This window comes from Chiloscyllium punctatum, chromosome 8 (genome assembly GCF_047496795.1).
Source record: "Chiloscyllium punctatum isolate Juve2018m chromosome 8, sChiPun1.3, whole genome shotgun sequence".
In the NCBI taxonomy this organism is placed as follows: Eukaryota; Metazoa; Chordata; class Chondrichthyes; order Orectolobiformes; family Hemiscylliidae; genus Chiloscyllium; species Chiloscyllium punctatum.
Genome location: NC_092746.1, coordinates 28,170,935 through 28,193,276, shown reverse-complemented (window position 1 = coordinate 28,193,276; position 22,342 = coordinate 28,170,935). Strand labels below are relative to the sequence as shown.

General features: G+C 40.4%; 1 protein-coding gene across 1 annotated transcript; it reads left to right on the top strand.

Annotated features, from left to right (window-relative positions):
- The first annotated feature begins 715 nt into the window (after positions 1–715).
- Positions 716–19,639, top strand: LOC140480433 (pro-neuropeptide Y-like). Its single transcript, XM_072575296.1, has 4 exons — positions 716–941; positions 1,622–1,800; positions 12,812–12,892; positions 14,731–19,639. The coding sequence occupies exons 2-4, from the start codon at positions 1,622–1,624 to the stop codon at positions 14,753–14,755; spliced, it is 285 nt and encodes a 94-aa protein (XP_072431397.1). The 5' UTR covers positions 716–941; the 3' UTR covers positions 14,756–19,639.
- The last annotated feature ends 2,703 nt before the right edge of the window (positions 19,640–22,342 follow it).

Below are 22,342 nucleotides of genomic sequence, written 5' to 3'. Positions count from 1 at the left end.
AAATGTGCAGGTTAGGTGAATTGGCCAGGCTAAATTGCCCGTAGTGTTAGGTAAGGGGTATGGGTGGGTTGCTCTTCGGAGGGTCGGTGTGGACTTGTTGGGCCGAAGGGCCTGTTTCCACACTGTAAGTAATCTAATCTCCTGGTAGATGTTTTGAAGGTGCTGCAGTAGAGCAATGTGTAACGGCCCCCAAATCAGAAACATTATTAACCAAATTGTTATAAGGATCGTTCGTTTTAAACATGCGCCAGTGATAATGTGTTTTATTAAAATCTTTGTTCCTGACAACCGTGAAACATAAAAACAGAATAGAAAAGGATGTGAAAGTGTAGAGAAATACGTGCAAATCACCCGAGAAATTTACACTTGAATGTATTGCAGGGGCTCCGAGCTCCCAGATGGGTGATTTTCTGCTTGACACACAGATCAGCAAATATACAGCGTGAGCCATGAAGCAATTTAGCCTTATCTCAGTCGAAGGCACGAGGAGGCTTGCAGACTAAGTGTTCGAGTGTAGAGTGTTATTAATAGATAATAATTGAGAATTGCTAAAGCTTGTTTTAAATACCATTGTGTCGCGAATTCTCCCTTGGGATATTAAAGGGGGAAGGGGTCACAGTAGATAGGACCGAAAGTTTCCTTTGAGTTGGAAGGAAGCAATCAGTGTTATCAATGATATATCAGCAAGTTAGTGACAGGGCTCCAACACCGCCGCTGCTGACGTCGTTTCGCCTTTGCAGGAATGTGATAACGAATTCTGGTCAATTAAGCGTGACCAGGAACCTCCCTCAATTCCTCCAAGGGAACACATAAAAAGCATGACATGTCAGTAGCTTCTCAGACTCAAAAAGACGGCGACCAGCCAGAGACGCACACAGAACAGCGAGAGTTCCTCGTCTGGTTCCCAACAGCTTCCTCTGACCATCTGCTGGACCCGAGATGTGAGTAACATGAACCCGGAACAAGGCTAACACCAAATCGGCTTGTCTCACTGAGGCAGGCTCTCTGTGTAATGTATAGATTACATATGTTATATGCGGAAAATATTCTAGGGGAAAGCGTTGCGTGAAAATCGACCGAGTTTGACCAATTGTGATTTTAGATAGCTGAATGCAACTTAAACTAAGAAATGATCAGCTCGGTGGTGATTTCAGACTAATTTCAGAATAAATGCATGCTTTATCAAACATAACAGTGAACGTTGGACTTAGCAAAGTTTCTTGCACCGATATCAAACAGCTTAACCAAAGGATAATGAATAATATAAAACTGGCATCGAGCGAAAATGGGAAGCGCCCGAGGTTGTGTTCCCAGCTGCTGCGCAGAATATTCCAAAGGGATGAGCTTGCGTGTCGGTGTGTTTTGGGAGAATTGCTATGAGCAGGCAATCTGAGTCTGTTTTCAATTTCTCTGCACATAGATTTGTGTCACTGTGTCTGTGAGAGACCCCTCAGTGATCGTTCTGGTAAACGGCTGCACTTGGTGCGATGTTTTGTAACGCTGGGGAGTGTCCCCAGTTTAAGAACTGGATTGTTTTTGTTTTAATGCGTATGTCTCAGAAACGGTAGCTTGTCTGGAAGAAAAATGCGCTGCTCAGTTCATTTTTTTTTTGTCCTTCCAGATGCAAGGCAACATGAAGTTTTGGCTGGGAGTTGCATTTTGCTTGCTGATCTGCATAGGAACTTTTACCGAGGCTTACCCGCCCAAGCCCGCCGACCCAGGCGAAGGCGCTTCTGCTGAGGACCTGGCCAAATACTACTCCGCACTGAAGCACTACATTAACACTTTGACCAGGCAGAGGTGAGGCTACATGCTCCATATCCAATAGATTTGGTGCCATGAACCCGGGGTATTGTTGGCTACTCAGTTCTTTAACGTTTAGGAAACATCCAAAGCAAGGGAAGCTAGAGGGAAAAAATAGTTCCAAGACAGTGTAAAACACACCTTATAGAGTCAAAACGTTTCAAATTCTGTATTTTTACGAATATTATTTAAGTTGGCTGCTAATAAGCACTCAGGGTTTCAACATTTTAAAATCTCACTCTGAGATAGAGCATAAATGATTGCTGACATTGGGCTCAGCGCCGGATTGGTGACAGTTCAAATGGCACATGGCAACTTCAGTTTAGTCAGTCCATCTCACCATATTGCCCTAATCCTGGTATGATAGAGCTGGATCCAGTTAGGAACACGATCACTTGCAATACTGTCTTTTTTTAAAAAAATAAAACTATACACAACATTTCGGGTTATTACAGCAGGATGTCGTTTGTGTGCAGAGATATCTAAGTGTTTATAAATACACGCGTGAAGCGGAATCTGGGAGCATTTCTAAGACAATAACTGACTGTCTTAAAGACTGCAGTTTGAATGTGATTATCCTCATTAGAGCAGCAAATGTATTCAGTTAGGTAAGTAATATCCAATAATGTTACTGAGATCAGAACCTCCCATGAAATAATTTATGTCAATTCTCTGATGCGAGAGTTACTTTAAGATTATGTAATGAATTGATGTGAGCCCAGAGAAGCTCCACCTAAAATATTAAGTTGCAGAACACTGTCCCAGTTAAAGGGAAAGACTAAATGCACCGGATTTCTGCTCTGGCTACATTTACAACATCTTGGTATCCGGTATAAGCGGAGTCCGAGTCAATCAAATTCTATTGGTGGAGTCTGGAAATTTCGATATTAGCCAATTCCAACAATAACAGACGAGATTGAACTAACATTGGACAGCACTACACCGAATGAAAGCAGCACTGAATGGCTTTGTTTAAACTCTGTACTAGCAACTTTCAGGAAATCGATATCCCACTCACAAAAGGAACACGACTTAATTCTGCCTTTGTGTAGCTTTGACCGAGAGGAAACAGTGGGTAAAATATCTGCTGTTTCCAGACTGAATGTCTCACTGCTATAGACGGATTTCAGGCGGTCCTCCTCAAAGGCAGCAAGCCTCAGGAGTTTCGTTCGACTGCCATAATTCTGATTTAAAAATCACACACCACCAGGTTATAATCCAACAGGTTAGTTTGGAAGCACTAGCTTTCGGAGCGCCGCTCCTTCACGTACCCCACAGCCACCTGATGAAGGAGCGGCGCTTCGAAAGCTAGTGCTTCCAAATAAACCCGTTGGACTATAACCTGGTGGTATGTGATTTTTAACTTTGTACACCCCAAAATGTGGCCGAACTGTCAGAGTTTGGGTAATGGGGTGTCATTTTCACGAGAATGCCTCTGTCTGCCGTGGTAATGAAAGGTTGCAGAAAGATACTGCTCAGTGTTACTGTCATTGAAAAGCATGAAAACAGCAGCACGCACACCACGACTTTTATGATCTAGATTGAGAGGTGGGATGTTTGCTCTGGAGCAGCCACATTCACTGCAGGACCAAAGGGAACAGTAACCCGCACCCGGTTCAGCGTCAGGGGCAGCGTGTAACCCCTGAAGCGCAGTCCATGGAAAGCGAGCAAGTGGCATGTCATTTACAAAGAGTCCGAGCAACAAGTGAGATAAAGCGCCGCTTTCTAATGGTGTTGGCTGTGAGGGGGAGTTGGATGGAATTAGTGAGGAGAACGTGGCGATTTTTAATCTCCACTTGAAAAGAGAAGGAAAGCTCCGTTTTGCTGGTTTTGTGTCTGAAAAGACAGATGAGAGTTGACACACGATCTGAAATGAAAGACCTGCCCCATGACCAAAGGCAAAACTGAAGCCGATACGAATTGATTTAATTTTACAAAAGCAACAGAGTGCGGATGCTGAAAATCTGAAATGAGTGGAAATTGCTTTTTTTTGCAAAAAAAGCAATGCGGCAGGGCTGATAGCATCTGTGCGGAGAGAGAAATAGAGTTAACGTTTCAGGTCTGCGATTCGTCTAACCGTTTGTTGTCACTTTCTCAGGCCGCCCGGTCCCTGAACCCCCTCCCTGTCCCTCTGTCCAGTTGCTGTTCTCATTAAGTGCCAGGCGGAGCGGAGCGGGGGGTTTAATCGTACATTGCCACCTAGCGATCAAACTCAGGTGCTCGGAACAAATTACTGCAGATTGTTCTGAAAACAACAAATGCTGGAGATCACGGTGGGTCAGAACGTCCATAGAGGGGGAGAGAGAGAGACCAAGATAACGTTTTGAGCCTACATGACTCTTCATCAGAAGCTGAAGTGAAAACTCTGCTGAAGGGTCATCTAGACTCGAACCGTTAGCTTGCTGTCTCTGGTCGCCCCATGTTCTCTGCACCGTGCGCTGAAGGAGAGACGAAAGTATTACAGTAATGGTTTAGTGAAGGCATCAGGTGGACTTCTCTGACTGAATGAATGTTTTAACAATGTCGAACAGTAAATGTGCAGATCCTCGTGAATTTAGAATTAAACATTCTTACAAAAGGAGTACAGGGTAAATGAAGATTTCTTGTATGCGTGTTTTGACAATGCAAGTTCGTGGGTATGGTGTATATACAGAGAGCTAAGTTTATTTGCAGGGTTTTGACCAGAGCGCGAAGGCAGCTAATGGCAGCTATCGGAATGTTATTGTAACCGTATCTTGGCAGAAAACTTGATCAGTTATTTGCTTTTAGTCAACGCAAATTATCGAAGCAAAAGCATTTTAACAGAATGAGTCACTGAGGATAGATTGGCAGCTACTGGATTAGATGTCACGTGGAAGATGACCATCTTCGCCGAACTTCCAGCATCTAAGTCTAAAGGGGAATGGAAGCTGTTAACCCGGCATTTCTCAACCACTTCCTGAAGGAGCTGCCGAAATAGCACACAGTCCTACTCTTCCCTCATACCTCGTTCACCGATTTCTTTTCACGTTTGTGTCCAATTATCTTTAGCTAGTTATAATTCACTGTTTCCGCCACACCTCTGTGGGATGTATTCCAAAGCTAAACACTTATTATTGAAACGAAGTCTGCTTAACCTCTTATCTTGGCATTTCTTTTAACCGCTTTGTCTTTGAAAGTTAAATTGGTAACTCAAATGCACCTATTAATTTCTCTATTTACTATATCAAAATCCCTCATAATTTGCCAATATTAACGTTCCTCTAATGGGAACAAGTCTCATTCCCTCATCCCTGGTATCATTCTGTTAAATTTCTGCTACACCCTTTCCAAGACCTTGGCACCTTCCTAAAGTGTGATCCCCAGAATTGGGCACAGTAGCAATTTAGAGGTTTACAATAATTTTCTTGTGTTTATACTTTGCCTTTTATGTTTAAACCCAATACCCTATTATGTTTATTCAAATAGCTTTACCAATTTCTCCTTCCATTTTCCATGATTTGTGTATGTGAGCTCAGATGTTTCCGCTATGAAGACTGACCAGATAGGCTGCAGTTGTTTCCCTCCGAGATGAGAAAGGTGAGGGGCGATCTGGTTGAGATGTCCAAAATTAGAGGGTAGGTAGGAAGAATTCTTTCCACTTAGTAGAAGCTTCAATAAGCAGAAGGCATAGCTTTAAGATAAGAGATAATAGATTTAGAAGGGATTTGAGGAAAGGTTTTTTCACCTGTAGCTTGATGGGTATTTATAACTCACTGCCTGTAAAGTGATAGAGACAGGAACCATGACAATATTTCAGAAGTGTTTATATAAATACTTGAAATGCCAGAGCATACAAGGCTACAGGCCTCATTCTGTAAAATGGAACTGGAATAGTTTGGTGCCTGATGACTGGCATGGACACGATGGGCCAGATGTTGTCTTTGTGCTTAAATCTCTGACACTAACCCTTCAATCGCTTTGCTCCTTTCCCAAAAGGAGAAAATATACAGATAGCAGTATTTCTTTTGTACAAAATAACTAGGAAATCAGTGTGGATTATTCCTGGGGAATAAAGTTTTGATCATTTGTTATTTCCACTAATGTTTTCTTTAATAAACTAACACATAATATAATTGCCTCTATGAAGTCATGAGTAGGCTCTTTTAAAAAATTATTAATACTCCAGTGAAAACAAGCTGCATTAGTAATTTTCTAGTATCAGAAATTGCTTACGTAACTTAAATAGAATTCCAGTTACCTCTGGTTCAGTGCATAAAGTATTTAAATTAATCTGCCTTGATCTTCTTTATCCACAAATCACTTGGTTCATGAATGGGAAATCTCTCATTATTTACTCAATACAATTCTGAGAGATCTGCAATTAGAAAAGCCAGGAGATGGGATCCACCAATCTCACTATAAGCTGACAGTGCAACGTAACCAACAAGAACCAAAGCCTACATCAGTAGCAGTGAAAGTATAATCCACATGAAATGTTTCCAGGATGTCAACTGATCACTTACCATGCTGTATATGCCAAGCATTTTCAATGTATTACAATTGTCATTTTGAAGTTAACCGATTTATTGTTTTTTGGGGAGAATGTACTAAATGTTCTTTATGTTAAGACATAAGTTCAATTTCTTTCAGGACTGAAAGAAATATGTTACAAGATAATAACAAAGATGAGGTTTTAAGAGTCATAGAGATGTACAACATGGAAACAGATCCTTCGGTCCAACCCATCCATGCTGACCAGATATCCCAACCCAATCTCGTCCCACCTGCCAGCACCCAGCCCATGTCCCTCCAAACCCTTCCTATTCATATATCCATCCAAATGCCTCTTTAAATGTTGCAATTGTAGCAGCATCCACCACTTCCTCTGGCAGCTCATTCCATACACGTACCACCTTCTGCATGAAAAAGTTGCTCCATAGGTCTTTTTTATATCTTTCCCCTCTGACCCTAAACCTATGCCCTCTATTTCTGGACTTCCTGACCCCAGGGAAAAGACTTTGTCTATTTACCCTATCCATACCCCACATAATTTTGTAAACCTCTATAAGGTCACCCCTCAGCCTCCGATGCTCCAGGGAAAACAGCCCCAGCCTGTTCAGCCTCTCCCTGTAGCTCAAATCCTCCAACTCTGGCAACATCCTTGTAAATCTTTTCTGAACCCTTTCAAGTTTCACAACATCTTTCTGATAGGAAGGAGACCAGAATTGCATGCAATATTCCAAAAGTGGCCTAACCAGTGTCCTGTACAGCCGCAACATGACCTCCCAACTCCTGTACTCAATTCTCTGTCCAATAAAGGAAAGCATACCAAATGCCACCTTCACTATCCTATCTACCTGTGACTCCACTTTCAAGGAGCTATGAACCTGCACTCCAAGGTCTTTGTTCAGCAACACTCCCTAGGACCTTACCATTAAGTGTATAAGTCCTGCTAAGATTTGCTTTCCCAAAATCTAGCACCTCTCATTTATCTGAATTAAACTCCATCTGCCACTTCTCAGCCCATTGGCCCATCTGGTCCAGATCCTGTTATAATCTGAGGCAACCCTCTTTGCTGTCCACTACACCTCCAATTTTGGTGTCACCTGCAAACTTACTAACTGTACCTCTTATGCTCACATCCCAATCATTTATATAAATGACAAAAGGTAGAGGGCACAGCACCGATCCTTGTGGCACTCCATTGGTCACAGGCCTCCAGTCTGAAAAACAACTGTCCACCACCACCCTCTGTCTTCTACCTTTGAGCCAGTTCTGTATCCAAATGGCTAGCTTTCCCTGAATTCCATGAGATCTAACCTTGCTAATCAGTCTCCCATGGGGAACCTTGTCGAATGCCTTACTGAAGTCCATATAGATCACATCTACTGCTCTGGCCTCATCAATCCTCTTTGTTACTTCTTCAAAAACTCAATCAACTTTGTGAGACATGATTTCCCACGCACAAAGCCATGTTGACTATCCCTAATCAGTCCTTGCCTTTCCAAATACATATACATCCTGTCCCTCAGGATTCCCTCCAACAACTTGCCCACCACCGAGGTCAGGCTCACTGGTCTATAGTTCCCTGGCTTGTCTTTACCACCCTCCTTAAACAGTGGCACCGCGTTTGCCAACCTCCAGTCTTCCGGCATCGCACCTGTGACTATCGATGATACAAATATCTCAGCAAGAGGCCCAGCAATCACTTCCCTAGCTTCCCACAGAATTCTTGGATACACCTGATCAAGTCTTGGGGATTTATCCACCTTTACCCGTTTCAAGACATCCAGCACTTCCTCCTCTGTAATCTGGATATTTTGCAAGATGTCACCATCTATTTCCATATTGTCTATATCGTCCATATCCTTTTCTACAGTAAATACTGATGCAAAATACTCGTTTAGTATCTCCCCCATTTTCTGTGGCTCCACACAAAGGCCACCTTGCTGATCTTTGAGGGGCCCTCCTGATTTCCCTCTTAAGTATACTCCTACTTCCTTTATACTCTTCTAAGGATTCACTCGATCTATCCTGTCCATACCTGACATATGCTTACTACTTTTTCTTAACCAAACCAATTTCTTTAGTCATCCAGCATTCCCTATACCAACCAGTCTTTCCTTTCACCATGACAGGAATATTCTTTCTCTGGATTCTTGTTATCTCATTTCTGAAGGCTTCCCACTTTCCAATCAGCTTTCAAAAGTTCTTGTCTAATACCATCAAAATTGGCCTTTCTCCAATTTAGAACTTCAACTTTTAGATCTGGTCTATCCTTTTCCATCACGATTTTAAAACATAGAATTATGATCGCTGGCCCCAAAGTGCTCCCCCCACTGACACCTCAGTCACCTGCCCTGCCTTATTTCCCAAGAGTAGGATGCAGATAGATACTACAGGCTCTCCATAAAGCATTCATTTGTGAAATGATTCTATGGTTTTCATCCCTGATTATCTGAATGCCCATTCAATGTCTTGATCACTCTGTGGAACTAAATATTTTTGAACATCAGTCCTTTCACAAGTTTGAACCTGCATCCAATTGTTCTGCATTCACAAGTAAATCCATTTAAAAAATCCAGCTCTACCTTTCCCATCAAATTAGCCCAAAAACATTTGCTATCAGGCTACCTGATACTCGGCACCAGCATTCAGGTTTGTATCTTTTCTTTGCATTGCCTCAACACTCACTTGTCGTCTTTGTGCTTCATTGAGCAGAACTGGACACTATATTCTTGGAATAAAGCCAAAATGCTACAGACCTCAGCCAATCAGGCGGCACCGTAGAGAATCAAACAAATGTTAAGGTTTTGGGTTGAAAACCCTTCATCAGATCAGGGAGTCAAGATGTGATCTGACCCTGAGCACTGTACAGTGTGATTATGGCATTCTCTAATTCATTTTCTGTTGTTTTTCTTGTGGTATCCAATATTCTGTTGATTTTTAATGATTATCACTCTCTACATTATTTGTGTATGTTGAGGGTGAAATCAGTTGACAGTATTTGTGCAATATGGGCTAATAATTGACAGATTACCCCATGACAATTTTCTTTTCCATTTTGTGCTACTGACATCACCAACTTTAACTCGGAGTGAGTCTACCATCACATGAGATTTATTTTAACTTCGCCCATGACTTTTAAACTCTATTTGTGGAATATGTGTCACTGTCAATTATTCCTCCAACTCCTGTTCAGTATTTAACTTTTCAAATTTAAGCTGCCATTCTCGAGTCATGTGTGTGTATATATTTTCTCTAACTCCTCCTGCTATTTTTGAGTTATCATCTTTTGATTCCCTTGGTGTCCTAGACTCTGTGACTAATTAGAACTAATTAGAAGTTTTTAGAACTTCAGACAATGAGGAAGACGTGTACATCTTTCCCATGTCTTTGCAACATACTGGTTATACTTTTTAAAAACTTGAAGCAGAATATGATTCAACAAAGCAGTATGCTTCAAAAAATGAAATCCTTGCCTGAAAAAGATATTAGAGTCACAAAGGTCCTGTGGAACCAATTTGAAGCCCATCTGACCTACACTATTCCATTCTTGTCCATATCTATATCCAATGACCATTTAAACGCCCTTAAATTTGGCGAGTCTACTACTGTTGCAGGCAGTGCATTCCACGCCTCTACTTCTCTCTGTAAAGAAACTACCTCTGACATCTGACCTATATATATCGCTCCTCAATTTAAAGCTATGTCCCCTTGTGCTAGCCTTCGCTAGCACAAAAAGCTCTCACTGTCCAACCTATCTAACCCTCTGATTATCTTATGTCTCAAATAAGTCACCTCCCAACCTTCTCTCTAACAAAAACAGCCTCAAGTTCCTCCACCTTTCCTCATAAGGCCTTCCCTCATACGAGGCAACATCCTAGTAAATCTTATCTGAATCCTTTCCAAAGCTTTCACATCCTCCTTATAATGTGGTGACCAGAAATGTACACAATTTTGTACAGCTGCAGCATGTGAATTTGAAGCTAATGGGAAGCAGACGCCATATGTAACAAGCTCTGAATCCTTGATTCTACACAAGGCTTCCATTGCATGATAAAGCCCTTTTAACTGTGTACAACTTTAGTTCTTTGACTTTGTTTAAACCAGACCTGATGCAGGTAATGAATACTGTTGAGAAACAACAGTTATAATTTAATGTCAGCTACTTGTAAATATTCAGTCGTTTTCTGAGGATCTGGATGCAAGGAAGTAAACAGAAGTACATGATTAAGTTTCTCAAGTCTGTTCTACCTTTCCATGAAATGACAGCTGACATAAATCCTAATTCCAAACACTTTCCTTGGCACTATATCCCTTAATATCCACTACTAGCAAAAATCCATCAAGCTTGTGTTTAAAATTATTTGTTAAGCTAAAATTTGTAGGACAGAGTTTTATACTTCCCTTTGGATGAAGAAATGTTTCCTAACATCTCTTCTGAATGGCTTATCTCTGATTTAAAAATTACATTCTTTGCGGTAGAATAACCCAGAAGTGGAAAAAAAACTACCACATCATTTTATTTTCAAACCTCAATCAACCCAAATTCCAGGGAAAACCAGCCTAGTTTATGTAACCTACATTTATTTAATAATACAATATTAATGGCGAGTGCTGTAGAGTGAGCAAAATGGTTTACAAGGATGACACCAGAATTGCAAACTTCCGTCATTAAAGGATGGACAGGTCAGGTCACTGTTCCCTTCAAACGAGAAGGTGAGGGGTAACTGTACTGATAGATCAGACACACAGAAAACATCTATCATTTGGAGTATAGAGAAAAACAAGAGGCTATTATATAAGTTCACCACTGATAGGAAATTCAGAACAAATGTCTTTACCCACAATATACTCAGTGAGCATATGGAACTTATTCTCACCAGGAGTTGTTGAGGGAACTGCTATGGGTACATATCTGGCTTCTCCATAAATCTAAATGCAGGGTTATATTGATAGTTAGATGAGGAGGAGCAAGAGAAGGCAAGAATGGAACACAGACACTGACATGGACCATTTGGACTGTCACCTTTTTGCGCTTTATGGTCTATGTATTTTGCAGTGCAGATAGTAGTCTCGTGAGTCTATACTGCGATCTTTGAGACCAGTGTATTTTCTTAGTGTCCAGAATTGTACAGAGCATTCTAGATGTGGTCTAACCAGGGGTTTATATAACTGGAACAAAATTTCCTCCCCTTCATATTCTCGCTATCTAAATACATGGCTAACATTATTTTAACCTTTTTTTTATATCTGGTCACCAAAATATATACACTTAAATTCTTGTAATGTTCACTTGTCCTAGCTTTTCACTATTTATAGAAAGTAAGGTAATGTTTCAGGTGAGGCAGTTTTTGAGCATGGAACAATTCATTAAGCAGATGATTCCTGGCCAGTTCTGATGTAGTGTTACACTAACTTTCAGATTCTGATTGACTTCCTGTACACTATTTGTTTTTATTTCTGACAATGGTTTATTTTATTGTGTTTTTCCTAAACTGAATGGATGTGTTTAAATGAATCAGAATTTAGAGTCTTCAAGATGTACAGCATGGAAACAGACCCTTTAGTCCAATTCGTCCATGCCGACCAGATATCACAACCCCATCTAGTCCCACCTGTTAGCATCTGGCCCATATCCTTCCAAACCCTTCCTATTCATATACCCATCCAAATGCCTCTCAAATGTTGCAATTGTACTACAACCACTTCCTCTGGCAGCTCATTCCAGACATGTACCACCCTCTGCATGAAAAAGTTGCCCCTTAGGTCTCTTTTATATCTTTCCCCTCTCACCTTAAACCTATGCCCTCTGGACTCCCTGACCCCAAGAAAAGACTGTCTATTTATCCTATCCATGCCGCTCATGATTTTGTAAACCCCTATAAGGTCATCCTCAGCCTCCAACACTTCAGGGAAAACAGCTCTAGCCTATTCAACCTCTCCCTATAGTTCAAATCCTCCAATCCTGGCAACATCCTTGTAAATCTTTTCTGAACCCTTTCAAGTTTCACAACATCTTTCCGATAGGGAGGAGACCAGAATTGTACGTAATATTCCAACAGTGGCCTAACTAATGTCCTGTAGAGCCGCAACATGACCTCCCAACTCCTGTACTCAATACTCTGACCAATAAAGGAAAGCATACCAAACGCTTTCTTCACTATGCTATCTAGCTGCAACTCCACTTTCAAGGAGCTATAAACCTGCACTCCAAGGTCTCTTTGTTCAGTACACTCCCTAGGACCTTACCATTAAATGTATAAGTCCTGCTAAGATTTGCTTTCCCAAAATGCAGCACGTTGCATTAAACTCCATCTGCCACTTCTCAGCCCATTGGCCCATCTGATCAAGATCCCATTGTAATCTGAGATAACCTTCTTCACTGTCCACTACACCTCCAATTTTGTTGTCATCTGCAGAATTTATTTGACATGCATACTCCACTTTCTTTAAGAAAAGTGTATTTAAATATTTGCAGAATGAATGAACTGAACTAGCTTGGTAATTGTTTAAAAATGTTTTGGTTATTTGTTTACAACAGGTATGGAAAGAGATCTAACCCTGAAGCTCTGATCACTGATCTCTTGCTGAGGGAGAACTCAGACAGTTTTCCTAAATACAGGTGAATATATTTGGCAATATTTTTATTTGTAACACTACAGCTTTTCATGATAGCAGCGTACAGCTTAAAGCAATTCGCTAGTGACAGCACCAGATGCAGCATTTGATAGATGGGGGTGGGCATGCATTAATTGACTTCTGCAGCATCATTAAATTTAATTAGTTTAGTCTAGGTTGAAGGCACATATTTAAATAATGGTGTGTTCAATCATCTAAGAATTGATGAGAAATTCCATCAGAGGTTCAGTTCTTTTTTAAATCACACCCATGTTCAAGAAAATTAACACCAAAGCTTAGTTTGGTTGCTAGAAAGAGATTTAAATTCACCTTTGGTGTTCTAACTAGTATGAATAAGAAATTAAGTAAATTTAAGCACAACTCAACACCTGATGGAGTGGCACTCCGAAAGCTAATGTTTCCAAATAAACCTATTGGACTATAACCTGGTGTCATGTGATTTTTAACAATGGCATCAAGAAAGGTAGATATTTTGCTTAAGTGGATCAAATTTATACTTTCAATTTGATACATGACCAGAAATTCCGATTCATTTTTATTCTGCAAGAATTTCACCCAACTGTTAAGGCTTGAGTTTGAGGCTGGGGGGTTGGCAGGAAGTTGGGGGGGGGGGGTGTGTTGGTAGGGAGTGACGCTAGAACTGAACAGGTTAAAGGGTATATCAATGAGAGCTTTCTAACATGAAAGGAAAAGATAAAAGGCTGAAAAGATTAAAAATAACATAATTTTGAACATTAAAGTATCCACACTTGTGTTTAATTTTACAAATATCTTGTAAGTAGCTTAGCATTGAAAATACAACAAGGTGCTGATTTTTGACTGGAGTGGATACTTCACCTGATGAACAGCATCACCCCGAAAGCTTGTGATTTCAAATAAACCTGTAGGACTATAACCTGGTGTTGTGTGACTTCTGACCCTGTGCAACAAGGACATAATTGAAAGAAGCAAAAATGATCACTTTTTGCCCTTTGAGCCTTCTCGGAAATTCAGTAAAGCTCACCTTATTATAATGCTGTGCATTTGTCGAAGATTTCATCTAAAACTTGAAGTTAATTTGCCCTCCATTAAAGAAATTATTAACCAAACTGTTAATGCAAAAACTTAGAGTCATAGAGGCATACAGCAGGGAAACAGACCCTTTGGCCCAACTCGTCCATGCTGTCCAGGTATCCTAAACTAATCTAATCCCATTGGCCAGTACCCAGTCCATATCCCTCTAAACCCTTCCTATTCATATATGCATCCAGATACTTTTCAAATGCTGCATTTGTACCAGCCTCCACTACTTCCTCTGGCAGCTCATTCCATACACGTACCACCCTCTGCATGAAAAAGTTGCCCATCAGGTCATTTTTATATCTTCCCCCTCTCACCCTAAACCTATGCCCTCTAGTTCTGGACTCCCCCACCCCAGGGTAAAGACTGTCTATTTATCTTATCCATGCCCGTCATGATTTTATAAACCTCTATAAGGTCATCCCTCAGCCTCTGACGCTCCAGGGAAAACAGCCCAGCCTATTCAGCCTGTCCCTATAGCTCAAATCCTCCAACCCTGGCCACATCCTTGTAAATCTTTCCAAACCATTTCAAGTTTCACAACATCCTTCCAATAAGAGGGAGACCGGAATTTTGTCTGGATAAATGTGGTCATGAGTAGAAGTGGTACAAGTTGTCACCTGTGTGACAACTTTTGTTTGTGAAAAGACAAGAAAATGAGAACAGCAGTCAGAAAAAGTCCTTTGCATGTTTAAGCATGTCTTTGATATCGAATTAAAAATGTTAGCAGTTGCCTTTACTCATACTTTGTTTCTGTTTCAGGTATGATGAGCCTTCTATGTGGTGATTGGAAATAGAAGTTTTATTTAATGGGATCCACATTTTAACATCCATTGCTGTGGAAATGCAACATTCTCCATGTTCTAAAGACCCTCATGTTATATTCAAAGACCGCCAATGCATGAAACCATCTGTAGATTTTATTTTTCTTGCAGCATATATGGTATATAAAGTTTATTTTAAAATAATTATGTCTTCACTGAATATATAATGCATTATAAAGGCTATAAAGAAATTATTCGATTTATGGGAGGGACTGGTTTGTGCCATTAAAGTTCAGTAATGAAACAATACAACCTAAATGGAAATGTGTATAAACTTACATAACCTAAACATGAAGTTAAGCAACAAAACTATGATTTGTCAACATTATATATTAATGATATTTGAGAACTCTGTAGAATTGTTTTCTACATCATACTACACTTCAACTCTTTTGGATTATAAATGAGTTTTCACAAGAGTGTACTTAACTAACATCAAAATACATAACACTTAAACATAATCCCTAAATACATAAGCCTAGATCTTCTTCCTTCTTGTGTTAGTAAAAGACCTAAAAGGAAATCAAGAGGAGCCAATCTCCTTTTATTGTGCAAGTTTATTACTAAGAAAGAAATCAAGTAATTCAGTAGGATGAGTTAACTCAATGTTGGTTGTGCTCAATACTTTTGAGGACAAGGTGGTAAAATAGAGAAATGTACTTTGATGAACTGCAAAGGACTAACATTTAAGGAAAAGTAGAAATAAAGCTTTTCAACTTCTGAACAAAAGTTGCCAACAGAAGCAATACTAGCCTCCAAGGCTGATTTTGTTGTTATGAGCTGGGCAGATTATGCTTCTAATGAAATTGTTGGTATTTGGCTTTAAATTAATAGGTGGTGCACTTTTCATTTACACAGAATAATTCCTTATCATGAAGATATTGAAATTGCTGTTATTGATTGTGGGAATACTGAAGTTAGTAAAGCCCCCTGCATGCGCTTTATCACCTGATAATAACTTCAATGTTTTAGCGATTTAATTGCATGGTTTTAGATCTAAATGTTTTTTGATACTTATACAGGGATAAGAAGTATAAAAGGGAGAAGTGGGGTCAAGAGAGTGATGAGGTGGTGGAGGTCGTTAAAGGATCATTTGCAGCTTGTAATCCCAGCAGAAAGGGGTTTTCTGCAGGGCCTGACAAATGTAAAGGCAGGATCTGCTTTAATTGTCCAAGAGATTTCCCTGCTGTAGCCAACCGGACTGATGGTTGTACTGGGTGACAGCCTGGAAATGGAGCAGATGTAAGTCTGCGGAAGGGGAATTGAACAATCTTGAGACCAGTGGGGTGGTGTCAGCTGATCACCTGACTGTAAACTTGGTGGAACATTCCTGCTCCTCCTGGGCTACAGACTATATTGTGAACATATTTTCCGATGAGTCCCTTGCCATCGATGATCAGGCTTCCTGGAGAGTTACAACATTCAGCCTGCAGGCATTAAAATAAAAATGGTTACATTGATTCTCCTAAATTGTTAGCAGCACCTTCACCTGTCCTGAAGAGTGAAAATTACCTCCTTAGATCCATAATTTATTTTATTCTGCCTTAATTATTTAGTTTTAGTTTTTCTTTGGTATAATTAGGATTTGTAATTATAATTCTTGGTATGTTTGAAATAGTCAGTGAGTTGTTGAAAAGCTCACAGATATGAATCTCTTTTTGGCCACTGGTTCAATCTATTTTGATACATTGTGATAATAAAGTTGATTGCTTGGTCTTGGATGGCTTTGAGCTTCTTGAGTGTTGTTGCAGCTCCACTCAACCAGACAAATGGACAATATTCATTTCATGCCTGGTTTGAGCCCTGTCGATGTGAACAGACCTTAAGATATCAGGAGATGAAATATTTTCTGCAGAATCCCCAGACACCTGATCTACTTTCACAGAGACAGTATTTATAAGGTTGGTCAGTTACATTTCTGATGATCAATGAGGGTTTCCAGGTGGATGCAGCAATGACACTGTTGTTAAATCGTGAGATGGTTCAAATTCGTTCTTGTTGAAAATGGTCATTGCCTGGCACTCGTATGGTGAAAATGTTACTTGCCAGTGATCAGCCCAAACCTGATTGTTGTGCAGATCCTGCTGCATGGAGGTAGGAATTGCTTCCTTTTCTGAGGAGTTGTGAATGGTTGAAAACTACACAATCAGCGAGCTTCCTCGCTTCTGTTTTATAGTGGAGAGAAGGTCATTGTTGAAGTAGTTGAAGATGTTTGAATCAAGGCACCTTTCCATCACATTACTGAGAATTAAGAGTATGTAGAGGGGGTGGTAATTGGCCTGATTGGTTGTATTCTGTCTTCTATGTGATGAACATACCTAGGTTATGTTCCCATTTGTTGGATTATTACCAATGTGTGGCTGTACTAGAATAGTTTGGTTGGATGTCCTATTGTCTCTGAAAGTCTTCAGCATTCTAAGTACTATGGTGTCGGACCTCAAGAACTTCACTGTATTCAGTGCACGTGGTTGTTTTTTGACACTATGTGGAGTGATTTGACTTTCTGAATAGTGTCATCTGTGATCATGGAAATTCATGAGCAGGCTGACATGGATAATCCAATCAGCACTTCTGGTTAAAGTTAGTTACAAATGTTTTCAGTTCTCTTGCACTCAAATGCTTCTCCTTGACAACATTGAGATGCTCATAGGATCACTTATTATTTGTTTCATTGTTGACCAATATTCACAACTGTAGCAAGACTTAAAGATTTGTCCTAACCTCATCTGTTGGTTATGGGATCACTTACTTGATTATGGGAGTACAGAAATTACTTCTGTCATGAGCATCCTTCTTCCCCATTTAGCCTGTGTTAGTCCCACATTGTAGCTTTTATCAGGTTGTCCTATTAGAATTACCATTAATGACGACCGACTTGACACTGACATTTTTTACAAACCCACCGACTCCCACAGCTACCTGGATTACACCTCTTCCCACCCTAACTCTTGCAAAAATGCTATCCCGTATTCCCAATTCCTCCGCCTCCGCCGGATCTGCTCCCAGGAGGACCAGTTCCACCACAGAACACACCAGATGGCCTCCTTCTTTAGAAATCGCAATTTCCCTTCCCACGTGGTTAAAGATGCCCTCCGACGCATCTCTTCTACATCCCGCACCTCCGGCCTCAGACCCCACCCCTCCAACCGTAACAAGGACAGAACGCCCTGGTGCTCACCTTCCACCCTACCAACCTTCGCATAAACCAAATCATCCGCTGACATTTCCGCCGTCTCCAAACAGACCCCACCACCAGGGATATATTTCCCTCCCCACCCCTTTCCACCTTCCGCAAAGACCGTTCCCTCCGTGACTACCTGGTCAGGTCCACGCCCTCCTACAACCCACCCTCCAATCCTGGCACTTTCCCCTGCTACCGCAGGAACTGTAAAACCTGCGCCCACACCTCCTCCCTCACCTCTATCCAAGGCCCTAAAGGAGCCTTCCACATCCATCAAAGTTTTACCTGCACATCCACTAATATCATTTATTGTATCCGTTGCTCCCGATGCAGTCTCCTCTACATTGGGGAGACTGGGCGCCTCCTAGCAGAGCACTTTAGGGAACATCTCCGGGACACCCGCACCAATCAACCACACCGCCCCGTGGCCCAGCATTTCAACTCCCCCTCCCTCTCTGCCGAGGACATGGAAGTCCTGGGCCTCCTTCACCGCTGCTCCCTCACCACCAGACGCCTGGAGGAAGAACGCCTCATCTTCCGCCTTGGAACACTTCAATTCCAGGGTATCAATGTGGACTTCAACAGTTTCCTCATTTCCCCTTCCCCCACCTCACCCTAGTTCTAAACTTCCAGCTCAGTAACTTGTCCAGACTTGTCCTACCTGCCTATCTCCTTTTCCACCTATCCACTCCACCCTCTCCTCCCTGACCTATCACCTTCAACCCCTCCCCCACTCACCCATTGTACTCTATGCTACTTTCTCCCCACCCCCACCCTCCTCTAGCTTATCTCTCCACGCTTCAGGCTCACTGCCTTTATTCCTGATGAAGGGCTTTTGCCCGAAACGTCGATTTTGAAGCTACTTGGATGCTGCCTGAACTGCTGTGCTCTTCCAGCACCACTAATCCAGAATCTGGTTTCCAGCATCTGCAGTCATTGTTTTTACCTATTAGACTTACCTCCTGCTACTCCTGGCATGGTTTTCAATGTTCTTCCTTGAACAGGGTTGATCTTCTGGCATAATGGTAATGTTAGAGTCAGTGATTTGGCAGGCAGTGAGGTTACAGGTTATAGTGGAATATAATTCTGCTGCTGTGGATGGCACAAGGCACTTTATGGATGCCCAGCTTCTAAATCTTTTCTGATAGACAGTATGGAGCTTCTGAATCCTCATTATGAGGATGAAACGTGGTCTCCACAATGTCTACCAATACTATCAGATGTGGCAGAGGCAAGTAGATTGAACTATTGATATAAAATAAAGAGCTGCAGATGCTGGAAATCTGAGACAAAAGCAGAAATTACTGATAAAGCTCAGCAGGTCTAGTAGCATCTATGGGGAGAAAGCACAGTCAACGTTCCAAGTCTGGCGAGTCTTCATCAGATGAAGACCTGCTGAGCTTTGCTAGAAATTTCTGTTTTTTTTCTGGTAATATTGAATTTTCTTTACAAATTAAATATTGCAAATATGATAATTCAATGTAACATAAAGGGCATGGCACAATACCTTGCTGTGGTAATTCACCTAAACCCACTCCGAATCGTTTATTGTAATTGATCATTTTCTTCATGAGCATTTTAAATATCTGCTTTTACCTTTTTGCAAATAAGGTACTCTTCGATTCAATGTCAAATGAATAAAATAATCTGATCTGTTTAACACATGCATTGATATTACCTTTGATTTTTTTGGCACTAGATAATCCTGCCTTTAAGTTGATTGTCAATGCCAATAACATTTCTCGGGTTTAGGATTGGAGTTAGAATTTGATAATGGATCTTCCAACAAAAACAAAGGGCTTGGATACAAATGAAATTTCAAACATGAATGGAATCAGATGAAATTTAACTTGCTCCTTTAACACTGGAAGGTGAAACATGTGATCTCGAATTCAAAGTAACCATGAGAAAGAAACATTTATTTTGCTTGAGCCTTTTTTCTTCAACTGACTGTGGCAACTTATATAGTCATGGACTCATGCTAATTTATTTTGTCTCCTGAGGGAGATTAACAATTCAAGTATAATAAGAGGATAAATGCCTAGCCCCCAGATTAACATTACCATCCATATTATTTAAGTTGCTGGTTGGATTCCACAGTGCTAGTGCGAGTACATGAAGTATTTGAGGAAGATTTGTAAAATTACTCTTTCAACATTATTTCTCTTAGAAATTAACACGAAGTGTTAAATTATAAAGTACTGTGTTTTCCATACAAAGCTCCATTTTGTTACATTTTACAAAGAAAAATGCCATGAAATGCTAAACACTAGTATTATTTAATCAGGATGTAGAATGAGTAACTTAAAAGAACATTACACTTGGATAAGAAATTTTATAAGTAAAGCATAGAACATATCAATTTATACGAAAATCTTTTCATTTTATTTTATTTAATCATTCAGTACATAATGCAAGTGACTTATAAATATGTTAGACACTTTTGACTTCGAGTTCCAAAATTTACTGTGGCCATTAGATCGTAGTTGGACAAATACTAAAAAATTGATAATTGGAAATCATATTCCTGGATCAAGTTTTACATTTAGAAACATGAAGAGCACATGAAGAGACCAGTAGGTCAAACACATATGCGCTTAAAACACAGCTCAAAATCAGTGAGCTATTTGCTCACTCTATAATCCAATTCTTTTTCTTGGAGTGTGTCTAATTGTAATTAAAGGCTATTTACATATTCCTGTTTAGTGGTTTGTACTGATGGATTATTCTAGAATTTTGTCAGCTTTTGAGTTACTTCCAACTTCTTAATTTTTAGCATTTGTCCAATATTATTTGAAATTACATCACGATACACAATATCTCATCATATGATCAATTCTCATTAGAATCTTAAAAGTCTCACTCAGGTAAGTTCAGCATCTCTTCTTTACCAAAGAAGAGAAAATCAAAATTTTTTTTACTCAGCTTATTAAGTGCCTGTAATAAACCTGCCTGGTATTCTTGTGCCTGTCTGCATTTTCATATGGTAATTAATGGCCAAGGTAATGGGACCATCTCATGCATGGGGCTGAATAGGTGGCTGATCTCTTGCTTCTTTTAGTGTCAGTCTCTTCCTTGAGAACCCAAAGTCTCTGAGTTAGTGGCGGGTGCAAGTGAAAACCTGGCCATTGCATCCTTTGAGGGTTCAAAGCAGGGAGCAAATTTCCTTTTCCTCTGAACCTTGTCCTGAATGTTGAGGCTTGAACACATTCTTTCTTGCACTGTATGGTTTGGTGCTGCAATTGAGTTCTAATATGATGTGAAAACCAGAAGGCTCCAACAGTGGCAAACACTTAACCCTCTCCAATAGTTTCATTCCCTGAGAAAGACAGCCAAGAATCTGTTGTATAACTAACAAGGTGAAGAGTGGAAAGTTGTTCTGAGCTGTGGTGTATCAGGCTCCATGTATCCACAATAGGCCAAATTGTTTCCTTCTGTGCTGTATGATTCTAGCAAGTTGCTTTGAATATTGAAATTCTCCTGTAAAGGACATGTAAATGGCCCAGAAAAATATTAAGCTTTCGCTTTTTCCTGAACTATTTCAATAAGATTAATTCAATAATTATATTGCTTTCATCTCCTACTATTGTTGTGAAGACTAACAGTCATCAGTTTAAGGTTAGAGGGGAAAGAATAAAAGGGAATCTGAGGGGCAATTGTTTTACACAGAGGATGGTACGCATAAGGACTGAGCTGCCAGCAGAAGTGGTTGAGGTGGGTACATTAACAACATTTAAAAGACATTTGGACAAATACATGGATAGGAAATGTTCAGAAGGATATGGGCCAAGTGCAGGGAAATGGGTTTAGTGCCGATGGACATTTTGGTCAGCATAGACCAGTTTGGGCAAAAGGGTCTGTCTCTGTGCTGTACGTCTCTACGTTTCTATGTCAGATATTAATTTTTAAATGATCAGTCAGAGACAGACATTGGACTTTTTAACCAAAACAAAGATAATGACTGAAAGTAAAACAAATGTGGCATCCAAACTGGCAGAATGGCACGGTCATTGACCTTCTTTCTGCATTGTTTGTGTTACGAAGGTGTAAGGACTACTGTACCTTTAAGAGAGTTGAAAGCTAGCAAAGACTCAGAGAGACACAGAGAGTCTGGAACAAGGTAACAATGTAACACTCGGTCAGAGCAACTAGCACTGGCTGGGTTGCTATGAGACAAAAACAAATTCAAATTCGGCCAATCAGTTTAAATTATGTCCCAAGATACCAAACTCCAATCAACTTTGACAAAATTAAAACCAATCAAACAATCAAATGTTTTGGGGGTATAAAACCGGATAAAAATTGAACAGTTGGAGGAGAACAGCCAAAAGACCAACAGGTATAGACTGCGAGTAAGAACTCTCTGAGA